The 17,339-nt window shown below is 58.0% G+C and overlaps 1 protein-coding gene across 2 annotated transcripts; it reads left to right on the top strand.

Annotated features, from left to right (window-relative positions):
- The first annotated feature begins 1,510 nt into the window (after positions 1-1,510).
- LOC123830536 (ATR interacting protein) lies at positions 1,511-17,167 on the top strand. Of its 2 annotated transcripts, XM_045856887.1 has the most exons (16): positions 1,523-2,302; positions 4,564-4,694; positions 5,562-5,732; positions 6,494-6,612; positions 8,342-8,499; positions 8,685-8,789; positions 9,144-9,273; positions 9,661-10,350; positions 13,284-13,420; positions 13,563-13,654; positions 14,069-14,149; positions 14,367-14,561; positions 15,018-15,086; positions 15,818-15,870; positions 16,166-16,304; positions 16,522-17,167. In XM_045856887.1, exons 1-16 carry the CDS (start codon positions 2,056-2,058, stop codon positions 17,122-17,124), a joined length of 3,120 nt encoding a protein of 1,039 aa, XP_045712843.1. In that variant the 5' UTR covers positions 1,523-2,055; the 3' UTR covers positions 17,125-17,167. The 2 variants fall into 2 exon arrangements, 1 of the variants encoding a protein (XP_045712843.1); XR_006787790.1 differs by lacking the exon at positions 16,522-17,167 and having other exon boundaries at positions 1,511-2,302; positions 14,367-14,619; positions 16,166-16,250.
- Positions 17,168-17,339: the final 172 nt, after the last annotated feature.

The following is a 17,339-nucleotide window of genomic DNA, read 5'->3' as shown; positions in this document are numbered from 1 at the left end:
TGATCTTGCCAGACTGTGAAGTTATGCGTTATCTCTCCTTGGCTCAGAATTCTTCAGAGCTTAGAACAAAAGCCAGAGTCCCTACAATGGCCAGCGAGGCCCTACGGGGTCTGGACACCACTCACTGCCCTCTGAGAGCTCCTGTCCACCCTAATCCATGTTGAGCCTCGACGGCCTATATTCCAAGCAAACTCCTGCCTCACTGTTGTCATCAACTCTTCTGCCTGTCTTCTTCTGGATACTGGAGACTCCTTTAGAGAACTTAACTTCACAGTGGTGAACTCTTCCCTGAACATCCTACCAAGTGACAATCCCAATGTCTCTCAACCTGTGTCATTTTTTCTCCTGACATAACCCTTGACTCGAGGAATAAACTCCGGGAGGACAGAGGCTATCCATAACGTACCCTAAGTGCATATGTAATGAAACAATTCAGAGGCACAAGTCTTTGGATTCCCCCTGCCCCAGGATCCTTGATACAACTGAGAGTAATGCTAAGCTCTCTCTGAGAATGTGTTCTCAAAAAGGTTCCTAGATGGTGAGGTTTTGCTAAGTCAAAACTGGAACATGTTTTGATTGAAACCCATTTTATGACTAATGTGCTTGATATTAACAAAAAAAAAAAAGAGCCTGCTCTGGTCCTCTCGCGTGAAGTTGCACAGCCAGCGGCACCTTCTTTGGACTTGAGCATTCCCTGTTGGCCTTGCCAGCTGGCACCCAGCCCTGTGCTGCTGAGAACTACCCTTCCGAGAGCCAGTGCCAGCACACTGCCCCGGAGAGTGGAACCTAATCCCTCCCGACAAATTAAGTGCAGTCCTGTCTTTACAGGACCAGAGACCTGCAGCAGTTTCGAATTCACATTGGACATTTGGGCTGCTGTCGGAGGGAAGCTACCAATTACCTCAAAGAAGCAAACTCAGGTATTCAAGACCCCCTAGGCCCCAACAACCATCTCCCTTTCACTTACTGCTTTCACAAATCTCCATAGGACAGTCATAGGCTAAGTCTGGCACTAAGCATGCAAGGATGAAAGTTACTCTCCAACACCCGGTTCCAACTAACTGTCCTGCACCGGGTTGCTGCCCGATAAAATCTGGTCAAGTCCAGCTTGACTCTGCTCTTTGAAACCTTACCTTCTCTCTCTCATAGATAACTCCTACCTGGAACTCGTGTGGCCTCCATTTGGGTGTTGTATTCTTGTCTGAGTAGTCTTGTGCGCCAGTCTCCTCGCCCACTCAACCTGTAGCACAGCGCTGGTGCCACTTCCAGGGGGCCTTCCTTGACTTGAGCCTCATTCATTTCGCTATGACTAGCACTTGGGACAAAACCCCTCAAGCGCTCCCAGAGAAATGAATGAATGATGTTAACTGGCTGAGCAGTTAGCTCCCACCCCGCTCCAACACAAGTACAACCTTTTCAGGATCGCCTCTTAGACTTTCTTCCCCGGACCTACCTCAAATGTACACATTCAAAACATTTACTGTTGTCAAACATGTTTGTTCATAACAGTTCTATTAAGACTCCCCGTCCAACCCCACTCTCCCGGACTCCTCCCCAAAAGAACCTCTGGGTAAGCGAGAGGAGGGTCCAGGTGAGTTCGGCGGGAGGACAGCGAGGTGGCAGAGACCACACCACCTGAATGCTGGCTGCCTCGATTCACATTCACACGAGTGAATGTCACGGCGCACGCCTCCAGCGCGACTGTGTACCCCACGCACAGCCCCCCGCGCGGTGGAGTTGTTGAGCTCAGCGCCCACACTCCTAGCTGCTCAGAGTGCACGGCAGAGTTCCGGCCACAGACCCACTGAACCGCAGCAGGAGTACAGGAGGGCAGGTCGCGTTCAGTACAGGTAGGCACTCGGCGGAGGACTGCGGCGCGCTCATCTGTGCGTCATTTCTCCGCGCCCGCATGCTGCCAGCTGATTGGCCGGTGGGCTCGGGGGCGTGGCCCCAGCGGCTGAGGCGGTCGGCGGCGCGCGAGCGGTTGGTCCAGCGTTCGGGTCTCGCGGGGACGAAATCCGGTTCCGTGCTTTCGGAGACTGGCCGGCGGCAGGCATGGCTGGAGCCCCAGCGCCGGGCAGCAGAAGGCGGAGCGGGCCCCAGGCCCCCAGTCCCGGCCCGCCGCCCAGCATCCGGCAGCCTCCGAGCAAGCGGGCCCGGGGCTTCCCCGCGGCCGCAGCTCTGGACCCCGAAGACCCGTTCGGCCCTCACGAGGATTTCACCGCGGACGACCTGGAGGAGCTCGACATCCTGGCATCACAGGCCCTGAGCCATTGCCCGTTCGCGGCTCGGGATGTGTCCAGTGAGTGCTCCTAGGGGTCCTTTCCCCCAGGGTGATGCAGACCTCGCCAGACATCCATGATGGCTGTGGCTTCGGAACCCGTGACGACCGCGGCTCTCGATGTCTTGCACCCACACTGCGCCTTCACCTTTTTAAAATATAGGAACAGCTTGATTTAAGCATTGGTTGTGTCCCAAAAGGGCCTTTGATTTCGGGGAGAAATGGACCAGGAATGTCAAACATTTTGCTTTAGTTTCTGAAGTTAGGGCCACTTAGGTTCTTAGTTCTAACGGAGATCCTTGGAACACGACTCCCACCACCATCAGAACCATCACTACCTACGCGTGGAGCTCGTTCTCGTAACAGGTTTGGGAGGCTTTAGATCTGATGAAGACCACTGCCCCGCCTTGAGCATAACAGGGACCTGGCAGAGGCAAGAGATGCAAGAGGCTTATTTTTTTACAACCAAAAAATTGTACTAGGTGCCCAAACCTTAGGAACTGCAGCACACTTAGCAATGAGCACAAGTCAAAAACCCCTTCCTTCATGGTGCTTACGTTCCAGTTGGGGAATGAGTGAAGTCTCCAGGGGGCTCCCAGAAAGAGAAAGGTTTTGAGGGCACCTCGCATCTCTCCTCGGATGTGTCACACGTGTCTTACACTTACATTCCGCAGTCATTTCCCGGAAACCCCGTCATCCTCCAGCATCTCCGGCATGGTGCCTGGAAAAGCAGACATGCAGAAACACCGGTCGGTGACCAAATGTTCTATAGGACAGTGACTAGCACCGCTGTCCATCAGGTGGCACAAGGCAACAGCTCCCTTTCCTTGACCATACATCTAATTCCTTTCCAAATCCCATAGTTTTACCTTCTTTTTGAAAGATTTTATTTATTTATTTTTAGAGAGAGGGGGAGGGAAGAAGAGAGGGAGAGAAATATCAATGTGTGGCTCCCTCCCACGTGCTCCCCTCCACCAGAGACTTAGCCTGAAACCCAGGCATGTGCCTGCACTGGGAATTGAACCAGCGACCCGTTGGTTCACAGACTTGCACTCAATCCACTGAGCCACACCAGCCAGAGCCATAATTTTACCTTAATCTGTCTCTGGAATCCATCCTTTTGGCATCATCTCTACCATCTCCCTGATCTAAGTTACCATCACCCGTCCCCCGCACAATTGTTTGCTAGATTGTCTTCCTGATTCCAGTCTTGACTCCCTACAAGTCAGACTTCACACCACAGCCAGAGTGATCTCTTCAGAGCTCAAATCTGGCTGTGTCTCGCTTTGATACAGGTGAACACCCTTACTCAAGGCCCTTTGATGACTTCCCATTGATCAAAATCCTTAATGTGGCATTGTCTGCCCCTTTCCCTCTTCCTCTCTGGGTGTTAGCCACACTGACTTTGCTTTATTTTTAAATCCTCCTGGCTTCTCTACAACACAGAAAGTTTGCACAGTGCTGTTTCTCGTACATTGGGCGTTCTTTCCTTCCATTCCGCATCCCAGCTCATGTGGTTAATTCCTGCTTGTCCTTCGTCTCAGCTCAGTCACCACTTCCTGCAGTCATTCCGTTGGATCAAGTCCCCTTATTATAGGCTTTCCTGTGTTCTCTGCAGCTCTTCTCCCAGTTGTCATCTACTTTTATACATGTGGTTTTAAAAACATTGTATTTATTTACTTTTAGAGAGTGGGGAAGGGAGAGAGAAAGAGAGGAAGAGAAACACGCGAGAGATACATCAGTTGGTTGCTTTTCACACGCCCCCAACTGGGCACCTGGCCTGCAACCCAGGCGTGTGTCCTGACCGGGAATCGAACCAGTGACCTTTCGATTTCCAGGCCAGTGCTCAATCCACTGAGCCACACCAGCCAGGGCATACATGTGATTATTTTTTTTAATGTCCTGTAAGCTCCATGAGGGTACGGACAATCCATTTTGCTCATATTGTCCCTTTGGAGACTAAATCATGCCTGGCACATTGTAGCTACTCAGTAAATATTGTTGCGTAATCACTGAATTCTGACCAGCGATATCTTCACAGTGCCTTTCAGCCTTTAGGTGAGACTTAAAATTGGGTGGGCAATGGGGAGAAGGTGGCAGGACCTGTTATTTTGTAAGGATCATTTATTTATGAGTTTGAATCACTCCTAGATTGGGAAATACCTATATTGCTTACTAGAGCTTTCCCTAAATTGCTTTCAAGAGTGATTCTTTTCAGCATTGTCTGGCAAAAGTGAGAAAATGTTGGGTCCTGAAAAGAATGTGGGAACTGTTTTTTACAGGTGCTCAGAATGTGCCCAGATTAGATGGAATGCCCCAAAATCCTACAGGCAAAAGCAGAGAAAGTGTTCCAGTTAAAGATAATTTTGAATTTGAGTTACTTCAGGCCCAGTATAAAGAACTTAAAGAAAAGGTAAGTGACTTGACCTACGGTTTTTACAGCTAATTCACCCACTGATGCATGTATTGTGCAGTAAGATATGTGAAAGGTGTTTTGTTTTTTTTTTAAGATTTTATTTATTTATTTTTAGAGAGGGAAGGGAGGGAGATAGAGAGAGAGAGAAACATCAATGTGCGGTTGCTGGGGGTCATGGCCTGCAACCCAGGCATGTGCCCTGACTGGAAATCAAACCTGCAACACTTTGGTTCGCAGCCCGCGCTCAATCCACTGAGCTACGCCAGCCAGGGCTAGATATGTGAAAGTTTTAATACAAGAGTCCAGAAGTCACCCCAAAGTGGGGGAAGGCTGGGAATCCCCAAAGGTGGGGAAAGCCAGAAAACTGAGGCTGAAAGAAACTGAATCCTGAGATTCCTAACAGACCAGGCAAGAAAGGAAACACTGCACACCAGATCCAAAAAGAAGCTGCAAGCTTCCTGTTTTAGCACAGGGGTGCATTCACAGCACGTGTCACATGAGCAACACAAGGTCATAATGGATGCTGTTTTCATGAGGAGTTTTGCAAAAAAGCAGACACCCTTTTTATGACCGACCTGGGTCCCTAGGAAAACCAGGAATGTAATGAGGAATTTTGCTTCTGTGAAGTGTGCGACCCAGATTGTTTAAGACTTACTAGAGCCCCCAGAATCTGTGCGTGTGTGTCTTTGTGTTGCCTTGCCGGATGTGAGCGGTGGCGTCTGGTTGGCGCAGGTATTGTGGGCGCTCGTTGGTCTGCAGCACACTGGTCAGCTGGGCAAGAAATCTCCCCAGCTACATGTTGAAATAAACACATGCATAATTTTCCCTGACCAGCTTTTCACAAAATTGATTTGGGATTTACAGATGAAGGCGATGGAAGAAGAAGTCCTCATTAAAAACGGAGAAATCAAAATTCTGCGGGACTCGCTGCACCAGACAGAGTCCGTTGTAGAGGAGCAGAGGCGATCACATTACTTCCTGGAACAGGAGAAAGCTCAAGCGCTCAGCGACAAAGAGAAGGAATTCTCCAAAAAGGTGACCCAGAGCATTCGTTTTGGTCGGTGTGGGCACCAGCTCCGCCTGCTCGCTGAATTCCTGTAGAAACGGTGACCGCAGTTGCCTGTAAATCTCCCGGGAAGATTTCAGCTGTTCTTTGTGTTAAATACTCTCCGCTGCCAGCTAACTGCGTGTCCTTTGCGCATGCTCTGCACGTGGCTTGGGAAAGGACCCAGATGACCCACTGCTTTGCTGTGGCAGTTGGTCTTGGCAGGAATAAATCACTAGCTTAGACTTTTCAGAAAACGGTCGGGTTCAAACGAGGGCTCCTTGGGCGGATCAGAGACTCAGCTGGTCTCCGCGCGCCAGAGGGAGAGGCATTGGCTTCCTGCCCCGGGTTTCAGGAGGACCTGGAACTGTGCACCGTTACGTTCACTGAGAGGTCGGTGGGTCACTGTGAGACAGGGCGCCTGGGCCGGCTCCATGCCGCGCACTTGACATGGATCATTTAATCCCCCCAACCGTGAAGACAGGTAGTCACAGAGAAGCTCAAGTTCAGAGAGGCTGAGTAAATGGTGTCTGAGCCCTCGCAGACCACCTCACAATAGCTCAGGTCCGAAGCTCTTTCTAGGATGACGTACTGTCTTTCAGAGAGAAGGCTCACGCCTGACCCTTTGGGACACTGATGTCACAACTGACGCTCATTCCCATCCCTCCTCGTGTGTTTTTCCTTCGCTGGAGCCTTGGAAGTCCAGGGGCAGTTTCGTAGGTGCAGTGACCTGTGCTTCTCTGCCTTCCAGCTCCAGTCGCTGCAGTCCGAGCTCCAGTTCAAAGACGCAGAGATGAACGAACTGAGGACCAAGCTTCAAAGCAGTGAGCGAGCAAACAAACTGGCTGTTCCCTGCACCTCCCACGGCAGGTAACCACAGCGCCGGAGGGAGAGTTCGGTCTGGCGTTGTTCGGTGAAAAGTCTGAAGAACACAAAGGCTAGTCCTGAAGGAGGCCGTGCAGCCTCTGCCGTGGCCTGGGTCCCCTCTTTGAAGGCCTCGGGGCCGGGCTGGATGGAGCCCGAATGGTGCGGGGCGTCACAGCGTGAAAGCCCCGCACGCTGGGTGTCTCCCTCTGCGCGGGGCTTTATCAACACCACTGCCGGTCTAGGAAAGGCCAGCAGGATCTCTCCGAACTTTTGGGGTGGGCCAGTCTTCATTTTTATGTAATTTATTTAAAGATTTTATTTATTTATTTTTAGAGCTAGGGGGAGGGAGGGAGAAAGAGCGGGAGAGAAACATCAGTGTGAGAGAGACATCGATCAGGTGCCTCTACGGCCCTAACCGGGGACCTGGCCCACAGCCCAGGCGTGTGCCTGACCGGGAATTGTACTGACGGCCTTTTGGTTCACAGGCTGGCATTCAGTCCACCGAGCCGCCCCAGCCAGGGCTGTAATTTGTTTTAAATAACTGACTTTGCCCCAAGCTTAAGTATAATTCAGCCCCAGCCACTTGGAATACTTGTTCTCATTCACTGCCCTGGACCTGTGTCCAGCGGCCCCTGCTTTTGCTGCAGATGTGAGGGACTCGTGCAGGGCCAGCGTCCTGCTCCCTGCCTGCCAGAAGGGTCTGGCACGGCGTCGGGATCAGCTTGGAAGTTCGAATAGGGTGGGTCAGGGCGTCTTTTTCCAGTCTTGAGCATTCTGCTGCCTTTGCTCCTAACGGGCAGGGTGTGAACTGAACTCCTGCCTTGCGTAGTCCCGGTGAGACGGGAGAGCAGAGGGGTCCACCCTCACCTCTTCGCGCGGACGGCCTCGGTGTGGCCTGGTCTGGTCCGCGACCTCAGGCCGCCTCTCCAGCCTCAGTTCCGTGGCGCTGAGGAGCTAGCTCCGTTTTCAAGTTGCGAGACACCACGCCTTTTAATTGGCCCTCTTTCTACCGAAAATCTTGTCATTAAAAAACAGGTCGTTCCACACTGAAAACATGTTCTGGTGGAATTAGAAATAGTAATGGAATTGTGGCCAGTATTTTTGAGTGATTAGAAAAATATGGAAATAAATGAAAGATTTTTTTCAGCACTTTGGGCCAAGATGCCTTGAATTGTTTTTTCTGCTTTGCATTTTAATTACTGCATTGCTAAGTCTTACTACATTTTTTTTAAACTGGTTAAGGTAACACTGGTTAATAATGTTACACGGATCTTAGGTGTGCAGCTGTAACGCCACGTCTGTGCACCCACTGTGCGCTCGCCACCCAAAGTCAAGTCTCCTTCTGTCACTGCGTATCTGACTCCTGCACCCGCTGCTTTCCCCCACCCCCTTCCTCTTGGCGACCACCGTACTGCTGTCCATCTGTGCGTTTGTTTTTGGAGTGAAGTCACGTGGTTCTCCTTTTTCGTCTGACTTGTTTCACTTAGCATAATGCTCTCCAGATCCATCTGTGTTGTCGTAAATGGCGATACTTCATTGTTGTTTTTTTGTGAAAATGCCTTGGCCTTTATACCGCCGTCCTGACAAAGAGTGACAGTTGTGTAGCAGGTAAAATCTTGGGTCAAATCACCTAGGTATGAAATGTTTAAAGCTTGTCAGGAGGTTTATAACCAGGTACTGTAAGTGGTTTTGGCAGAATCATGCCTTTGCCTTCACGGTTGACTGTTTCCAGCCCTAGGAAAAGCCCCTCTGTGGTTCCAAAGCCAGAAGCATGTTCTCCGCAGCTGGGAAAGCCATCTTTCCCTACAAAGGAGTCTTTCAGCGCCAACACCTCCCTCCCCCAGCCCTGCCAGACGGAGCCAGCATGCAAGGCGCTGGCGGGCAGAGAGGGTAAGTCAGCCTGCCCGTCATCTGTTGCTGTGCAACAGCTCACCCACGCTAGTGGCTTCCAACAGCCCGTATTTATTTTCTCCTCACGTCTGTGGGCCACCGGCTCTGACGGGGCACAGTGGGAGTGGTTTGTTCCCGATATGTCTGTGCTTTTGTGCTCCAGTGTTGATTCACGTTTTATCCAGTTTCAGAAAATAAGACCCACAGTCTGGGAGGTGACCCCGTAAAGCAAGAAGAGTCCCCCAAAAAATGTCTTGTTGACAGCCTGATGCAGACATCGAACACTCGAGGTACCGGCATCCCCGCTCCTTCTGCAGGAGGCGTGCCCGGCTCCCATTATCCTCTGTGATGCTGCCCGTGTCCTCGGCCAGTGCCCGCGGAGCCGTCCACGGCTCTGGGCACCAGTGCCCCAGGCAGCCCTTTCCAGGGTCCAGGGAAGTCGTAGTTGTGACCCAAACAGAAGGCTGTAAAATGGAGGGGCCGAGCAGGTGTGTCCCAGAGCCTTGTACCCACAGGTGTCTCAGTGGGGCTCAGTGGCAGCTTAGAGGACAGCTGGCGTCCAAGGAACGCCCACTTTTTCCTTCTGAGGCCACAGAAAGCCCCCCCCACATCAGAACCTTCTAGAGGCACCTTGTTCTTTGCAGGTTCCATCTTGATAAACCTTCTTCTGCAGCAGCCTTTGACCCCGGGGTCATCTGTCGGGCTGTGTCACCTCCTGAGCAGCGGCTCTGAGGCTCCCGCCGGCACCCTCTCGCAGCCACTGGGGTTCGGCAGGTAAGCGGGAGGCTCCTAAGAAGCCTGTTCAGGGCCTGGCTGGCGTGGCTCAGTGGATTGAGCGCGGGCTGCGAACCAAAGTGTCGCAGGTTCGATTCCCAGTCAGGGCACATGCCTGGGTTGCAGGCCATGACCCCCAGCAACTGCACATTGATGTTTCTATCTCCCTCCCTTCCCTCTCTAAAAATAAAATAAATAAAATCTTTTTTTAAAAAAGCCTGTTCAGAAAGAAGTCTCCAGGAAGTGGGCCTCCTTCTGGGACTGGGCCCGCCCGGGAGGCCTGCGCGCCGGGCGGGGTGACTGGAGAGTGTGGTGGGCAGGCTGTCTGGCGCCCCCCACCTTATCGCCACCTCACGCCTGTGTGTCTTCTCTCATGTCTGCTGCCAGCACCTTGCCTGGGATTTCAAGCCTCAGGACCACCGGATCTCGCGATGGGCCGTTCCCCGTCTCGGCCCTGAAAGAGGCGCAGAACCTGGCACTTACTGGACTGAGCATGATCGCCAGGGACGAAGGCTCGTGCGACAGGGACCCGGCGGAGGGCGGCAGAAGGGCCTTCCCACTCTGCCGGTTTCCCGGGGCCGTGCACCTCCTGCCGCTGCTGCAGCTCTTCATCGGCGTTCACTGCCGGGCTCTGCAGGACTCGTCGCTGTCGGTCGCCAAGAGAAGCGGGGCCCCTGGGGACTCACCAGCCCGCGCCTCCCGCGTGAGCCCCAGGGCAGAGGCCAGCGCCGAGGACGCGCTGTGCCAGCTGGAGCCCCTCTGTGTGGCCTCGCTGAGCGTCCTGCGGCACCTGGTGTGCCACAGCGGGGCTGTCGTCCGCCTGATGCTGTCGGGAGTGGGGGCTGGTTCCGCTGCCGCCGGCGAGGGAGACCCCAGCCTGGCTTGCCCTGGGGCCGGGGCGTCAGATCCCGGGGGGCTTGCCGACCGCCAAGGCCAGCATCCGCTGCTGAAGATGCTTCTCTGCCTGCTAACCTTGTCTTCTGCAACACCGGGTCACCTTCAGGCCCATGTCCTCAGCCAGTGCCTTCAGGTGTTGGTGAAATCAGCTGAAAACTCTCCCTTGGACCTCTTGCCCAGGTATAATGCCGCCAGGGGGTCACGGTTCTTTGTGGCCTTACCTGACCTCTTGAGGCTCCTCCTGTGGCCCTGTACTTTGCTCGTATCCTGACATATCTATACTGCTCAGCTCTGAGCCTTGGTTTAGGTCCTGAGGCTTTGTTCAGGGAGTTCTGACGTGACGGGAAGTGAGACAGGTCCTGGGGGATGAGGGAGGTGGTGCATTGGGCTTCATTCTGCCTCTGTCCGGCAGGGAAGCAGAGGACACATGCGGCCAGAGAAGGCGGTTAGCCGCGGCGGGAGAGTGTCCTGCTCCCGGACACAGGCTGAGCTAGGAGGCCTGTGAGCCTGGGCCATGGGTCAGGTGAAGACCACAGGTCACAGCCTCATTTCGGTTCGGTGGGGTTCCCCGAGGCACCAGAGGGTCTGCAGCCCCCCCGAGAGCCAGCTATGCTGGGAGCCCGCCTGTTGTCGGGCCCGACTCCGGCCTGGGCCACAGGCTGGCTGCTCTGACAGTCGTCGGGAGTGGTGGCGAAGCTCACCTGGCTCAGGTCGCTGTTGTCCTCGGTCCCTGACTCGGGGTCCCAGAGCCTCGCCCGGCCCATCCTCTCACCCAGTGACCCCATCTCCTCTGCCCCACCAAGAGGCCAGGTCCGATGTTGGGGTGCCTCTCCTGGCTGCGCGTATGTCCGCCTCTCTTAGCTCAGACACCTGATTCTAAAACTCTCCCAGACCCGGTTTCCCCCGAATACATTGCGGCTGGTGCAGTCCACCCTGAAGGCGGTGCCCGACCCGGCACTGCAGCCGGTGCTGCAGCGCGGTGTGGGCAGCTCGCGGGGCGCAGGGCTGTCGCCCAGGCGCCAGGATGGGGCCCAGCCCCGTGGCAGGTTGCTCGTTCCACATTTGTTGCGTGAATGAAGACCGGGAACCACCTTCTCACCATTTCCCTGGGTCGATACACCATCATTCCATTCCCGTTCACCGTTTCCATGGGACACCGGAAAGCCATTTGCGGGCTCTCACCGCAGGCCAGACAGACGCCTTCTGCTCACTGGCTCGTGTGACGCCCTCGGCCGTCCCCACACACAGCCCTGCCCCGAGCACTTGGCACCTGCTGAGGGACAGCCCCGCTGGGGGCAGGGAGCTGGGTCTGGGGTCCCAGAGGGAGCTTGCTGGGGGCTTTCAGAGCAGTCTCCTGAGCCACCGCTTTTTTTTTTTTAAGATTTTATTTATTTTCACTGAGGGGAAGGGAGAAAGAGAGGGAGAGAAACATTCATGTGTGGTTGCCTCTTGCACTCCCCCACTGGGGACCTGGCCCGCAACCCAGGCGTGTGCCCCGACTGGGAATCAAACCGGCAACCTTTCAGTTCACGGGCTGGCACCCAATCCACTGAGCCACACCAGCCAGGGCGAGCCACTGCTCTGATCGCTGTCTGGCACCACCTCCCGCTCAGTGTTCCTCCTCCGAATTCCTTCGGGCTGGCAAGCTGAGCCCCACCACTGCGCAGCTTCCACTTGACCTTGGCATCAAAGCTGGAGATGGGTGCTACCCAGGCTCTAAGCCATGTGCGAGGCTGACAGGCTGCGGCGGCGTTAAGGGCTCCGTTGCCCACCTGGGCTTGAGGGCAGGTGACCCCAGACCCTTGTCTCTGTCTTCCTGCTGCGGCTGCTGCAGCACTGAGCCCAGGTCGTTCCCCAGGTGCCAGGGTGGCAGGGGCCTTCGGGCAGATAGGTCTCATTCCCACCCCACCCAGAGCAGTGCGTTCGCTGCTAAAAAAAAAAATCAGAAAGGAGAGCCTGGTGTTATCCAAGACAATTGGAACCCTGGCCTGCGTGGCTCAGTTGGTTGGAGCGTTGTCCCATGAACCGAAAGGTCGCAGGTTTGATTCCCGGCCAGGACACGTCCCTGGGTTGCAGGCTCGCTCCCTGCTCAGGAGGTCCCTGTGTGCAAGGGGCAGCTGACCCGTGTTTCTCACATCGATGCTTCTCCCTTCCTCCCCCTCTCTGAAGTCAGGGAGCATGTCCTCGGGTGAGGATTAAAGAGAGAAATTGGAAACCGCCGTGTTGTATGTAAAGACGGATTTCACATGCAGGTTGTTTCAGGGACCCTGGTGGACGGACCAGTTGGGGGCTTTTTCTAACAACCAGGGCAAATCCCAGTTTCCCGTCAGGTGGCGCACTCCCTGGCGAGTGGAAATACGCTCCCGAATGAGTTTGCCCCGAACAGGGGGACCTTGCTCCCTCGTGCACCCTGAGGGGTGTCCCTCACTCTCGGCGGGCGCCGTGTGCTGAGACGCTGCAGGCGTGGGCGGGCGCACACGTGTAGGGTGGCCTCCCCACCACACGGCTGTACAGGCTGGGCAAACAGCAGTGGCTGTCTTGGCACTTGGTTCCTTGGTGACAGGGGTCCCTTTGGCCTGACACCTGGGGGAGGGTGCGCCCAGAGCCCCTCCCCCGTGCTCACCCCAAGCGCACCCCCTCTCACCCTTGCCACAAGAGGGGCTGGCGTGTCCTAGCAAGTGGAGGAGACGGTCTCCCTTGCTCAGTGAGTGGTCTCACGCGACCAGCCACAGCCCAGTCCATGTCTGTCGCTCCCGGAGCCTGGCCAGTCCTTTGGGAGGGCACAGGGGACATTTCTCTCCCCCGACCTACCTCCGTATTTGGGAGCCGAGGCAGGAAGGAGCCCAGGAGCAGTGTGGAGGCCAGGTACCCCCATCCTCAGAGGTGGCCGCCAGGTACTAGGTGGCACTGTGCCAGGTGAGGCTCTGTCCTCTCTGAGCCACAGCAGGCAAAGGCGGTGCCCACTCGTTCTTGTAAAAGTGGGTGGCAGTCGGCTGCCATGTGAACCCAGTTTGCCTGAACCATGTCCCTTCTTCGGCCGGCCGGCCGGCCTGAATTCCCTGCCCCCTGCAGTGAGAAGGGGGGTCACAGCCCTCTGGGCCCCTGTGTTTCAGGCTCCGGAGTGTGTTCCCCGTGCTACCGCGCTGCCTTAGCCCAGAGACACCTCTGCCCAGCGTGCTGCTCACCGTGCAGCTCCTGTCCCTCCTGGTGGACCACGAGGAGCTCGTGCCTCAGCTCTGCTCCCACTCGGGTAAAGCCGGGCGGGGGCAGGTGTCGGGACTACTCCGGGAGGGTGGTGGGAAGGGTGGCGGCAGGGACAGGTCAGGGCCCCCCGAGGGCTTCTGCAGCTTGCACCGGGCGCCCCCGAGTGAGAGGTGGGGTGCTCTTTTCAGAGGGGTGCCTCCTCCTGCTGCTGTACATGTACATCACCTCGAGGCCTGACAGAGCGGCCTCGGACAGACAGTGGCTGCAACTGGAACAGGAGGTGAGAACGCCAGAGCCCCCGAGTGGACTCTTCGCCGCCCCGCCCCTCGGAGCCACCTTTCCCTCCTTCCTCTGGGACAGAGGGAGCTTTAATTAATTCTGGTAGCAAGAGTTTACCTAGCCCTTAACAGGTAAATGTGTTTGGGTGGCCACACACTACACAGATGGGATAAGGTGGACCTGGGGTGCCTGGGACTTGGCAGAGCTGCCTGATCACAGAACCGACCTTGGCTTTGGGGCCTGGGGACGCGTGGGTTGTTGGTGAGACACAGGTGTTGGTCCTCAGTGGGGTGTGTGAAGCCCCCCCACCTCTTGAAGCCCACTCGTGCAGCAGGCAGCTGGAGCTCTTGTAGAAGCCGGAGGGGGGCCTACTGTGCTCAGCGCCTTGTCCTGGAACAGTCTGCCCCTGTTCTAGGCCGTGTGGCTCCTGGCTAAGCTGGGTGTGCAGAGCCCCTCGTCCCCGGTCACCGGCTCCAACTGCCAGTGCAACGTGGAGGTGAGTGCCCGGGGGCGGGCAGGGGGCGCGGTGGGGCGGGCCTGTGGGTGGGTGAGGTGGCCCAGTGCAAGGACCCGTGCTGCTTCTGACCCTAGTGCCACCATTCATTCAAAACCCTCCTCACTTGGGGCGGCTGGGAGAGGGGCTGCCCAGCTGGGCATGTGGTTGGGGTGCAGGAACCGTGGGACCTGACCCCGCCCCCCCGCCCCCCCCCCAGGTGGTCAGAGTGCTCACCGTGGTGCTGCACAGGCAGTGGCTGACGGTGCGGAGGGCGGGCCGGGCGCCCGGGACCGAGCAGCGGCAGCGGACAGTGCGCTGTCTGAGGGACGCCGTGCTGCTGCTGCACGGCCTGTCCCAGAAGGACAAGCTCTTCGCCGTGCACTGCGTGGAGGTGCTGCACCAGTACGACCAGGTGATGCCAGGGGTCAGCACGCTGATTCGGGGGCTTCCGGACGTGACCGACTGCGAAGGTGAGCGGGTGGGAGGCCCCCGCCCTGCCCCTGCCCCCCTGTGGGGCTCTCCCTGAAGTTCAAGGACCAGGCAGACTTGCTGGCCTGCCGCCCCCCACCCTCCCCAACCTGGGCGGGCACTGGGTTCCTCCTCTCCTCTCCCTGCTCCTGGTCTCTGAGCGGGCCCAGCTGCCTTCCGCTCCTGTCTGTTGGGCGGCCCAGCAGAGCCTCGGTTTTGCCAGAAATATCCCTGTCTGAATTGCCTCTGCGTCCCTTCGCTTGCGGTAGCTGAGGGAGCAGGGCCTGGGCGTGGGAGGGACTGGTTAGTTACTGCGAGTGTGGGGGAGGGGAGGGAGGCCGTGCCCCAGTCCCCAGCACTCCGGGCCCTCACCACCCCATCCTCTTCTGCCCTGCCTCAGAGGCCGCCCTGGATGACCTCTGTGCGGCGGAGACCGAGGCGGACGACCCCGAGATGGACTGCGGCTGAGGTCCGTGAGCACCGAGCCACGTGGTGGCGCCAGCCCCCCTGCCTGCCTCCCCCCAGAGCCCATTAAAAGCAGTGACCGGCTGTTTGAGAACGCGCCAGCCTCCTTGTGTCGCCGAGTCCGCGCTGCGCTGGCCCGCGGAGTGGGCGGGGTGGAACCGAGCGCGGCCCAGGGAAGGCTGCGATCCCGCTTCCCGATCCTTCTCTCCCCGGTTCTGGCTGGGGCGGAGACCAGTCCCCATGGTGACGGGTCTGCCTGGGGGAAGGAGCCCTGCCCTGCCGGTGGAATTGTCCTGAGTCATCGCTTTGGGCCGGGGCCATGGGAAGGAACCATTGTGTGGCCGGGAAGGAAGCAGCCCCCAGGCCCAGCGCCGAACCAGGGAGTCCTGGGGGAGCGGGGCCAAGGGGTCTGTGCTGAGCAGGCCATGGCGGGGCCCCCCGCAGGCTCGAGCCCTGCAGGCAGCCTTCCCCGATAGCCCGGGCGCCCCGGCCCTCGCCTCCCCGCGGGCTCTCCCTGGCGTGAGGGCCCTGCCGCACCGTGCCAGCCGGCGGGCCACAGCTGCCACTCCGAGGCCTGTGGGGAGTCCCAGCGGGGGGGGGGGGGGGGTGTTGGGGAGGGATGGGTGTTGGCAGGAGAGGGCCCCGGCCGGCTGACTTAGCAGGGCGGGCCTAACTCTCACCAGCCCGGTAGGCGGGCTCAGGCTGAGTTTCACTTCCCACCTCTGGGGCCAGCAGCAAGATCCAGCTGGTGTGCGCGGCCCGAGTCCTTGCTGCCTGCCTGCTGCTTGGTAAGTGAGGACCCCCCGAGGGACTGGGCAGGGTGGGGAGGCCAAGGGTCTGGCCCACTACCCCCAGACTAAGTGGGCACCGGGGGAAGAACCCAACCTCCCCTAGAGGGTGCCGATACCACTAAGGAAGCCACACCCTCCCTGGCTTCCTGCCCTGAAAATGGGTCCTAAAGATCACCAGCAGTGCCTACCTGTGCCATGAGGGCCAGAGGTGTGCCCCTGCCCACCCCCCCCCACCCTGCCTTAGGTCTTGTCGGGGGGCACTCACACACCCCCTCTGCGGGCTCCTCCCCAGGCGCGGTGGCGGGCGCCATGTGCTCGCAGGCCCTGCCCCGGGGGCCCATGCAGACCCTCGTCTTCCTGGACCTGGAGGCCACCGGACTGCCCTCCTCCCAGCCCAAGATCACAGAGCTGTGCCTGCTGGCCGTCCACAGGTGTGCGCTGGAGGGCCCCCCGGCCCTCCGGGGGCCTCCCCCCGCGGTGCCCCCGCCACCCCGCGTGGTGGACAAGCTCTCCCTGTGCGTGGCTCCCGGGAAGGCCTGCAGCCCTGCGGCCAGCGAGATCACCGGCCTGAGCACGGCCGCGCTGGCGGCGCACGGGCGTCAGCACTTCGACGCCGACCTGGCCAACCTGCTCCTGGCCTTCCTGCAGCGCCAGCCACAGCCCTGGTGCCTGGTGGCTCACAACGGTGACCGCTACGACTTCCCCCTGCTCCTGGCAGAGCTGGCTGCGCTGGGCGTGGCCAGCGCTCTGGACGACGCCTTCTGCGTGGATAGCATCGCTGCCCTGAAGGCCCTGGAGCAGGCCGGCAGCCCCCCGCAGCAAGGCCCGTGGAAGAGCTACAGCCTGGGCAGCATCTACACACGCCTGTACGGACAGGCCCCGCCGGACTCGCACACGGCCGAGGGGGACGTCCTGGCCCTGCTCAGCATCTGCCAGTGGAGGCCGCGGGCCCTGCTGCAGTGGGTGGACACCCACGCCAGGCCCTTCAGCGCCGTCAAGCCCATGTACGGGGTCACAGCCTCTACTGAAGCCAACTCAAGGTCATCTGCCACAGCCACGGCACACCTGGCCAGAGCCAGGGACACCAGCCCCAAACTTGGGGGGAGCAAGAGGTCCAAGGTCCTTTCTCCAGTGAACGACCCTGAATCCTCACCCGCGGAGGGACTGCTGGCCCCACTGGGCCTGCTGGCCTTGGTGACCGTGGCAGTGGCCACACTGTATGGGCTGTCCCTGGCCACACCTGGGCAGTAGGCTGCAGAGGAGAGTCTGACCAATAAAGAGCCCGCAGCACTGAGCACTCTCTCGCCTCTGCCTTCCTTGGCGGCCTTGGAGCCCCCCCGCACCTCTGCCCACACTCAGCACCTGGGCGGGGGCACAGAGGGGGCAGCCCTTGTCCCCCCGTCCCTCCCCCTCCCCAGCAGGACGACCAGCCGTCTGAGCCCTACACGAGTAGGGTAGACCCGGAA

The sequence above is a fragment of the Phyllostomus hastatus genome, unplaced genomic scaffold (genome assembly GCF_019186645.2).
Source record: "Phyllostomus hastatus isolate PE091 unplaced genomic scaffold, TTU_PhHast_1.1 phas_scaffold_129, whole genome shotgun sequence".
Classification (NCBI taxonomy): Eukaryota; Metazoa; Chordata; class Mammalia; order Chiroptera; family Phyllostomidae; genus Phyllostomus; species Phyllostomus hastatus.
Note: the sequence above shows the minus strand (reverse complement) of the source record. Positions and strands in the feature narration are given on the sequence as shown.

Excerpts from the sequence above, each read along its gene's own strand:
- LOC123830536 (XM_045856887.1), top strand. The coding sequence starts at position 2,056 with ATGGCTGGAGCCCCAGCGCCGGGCAGCAGAAGGCGGAGCGGGCCCCAG. Across the intron at positions 2,303-4,563 it reads CGCGGCTCGGGATGTGTCCA|GTGCTCAGAATGTGCCCAGA; the intron begins GTGAGTGCTCCT and ends TGTTTTTTACAG. Across the intron at positions 14,562-15,017 it reads TGCTGCACCAGTACGACCAG|AGGCCGCCCTGGATGACCTC; the intron begins GTGATGCCAGGG and ends GCCCTGCCTCAG.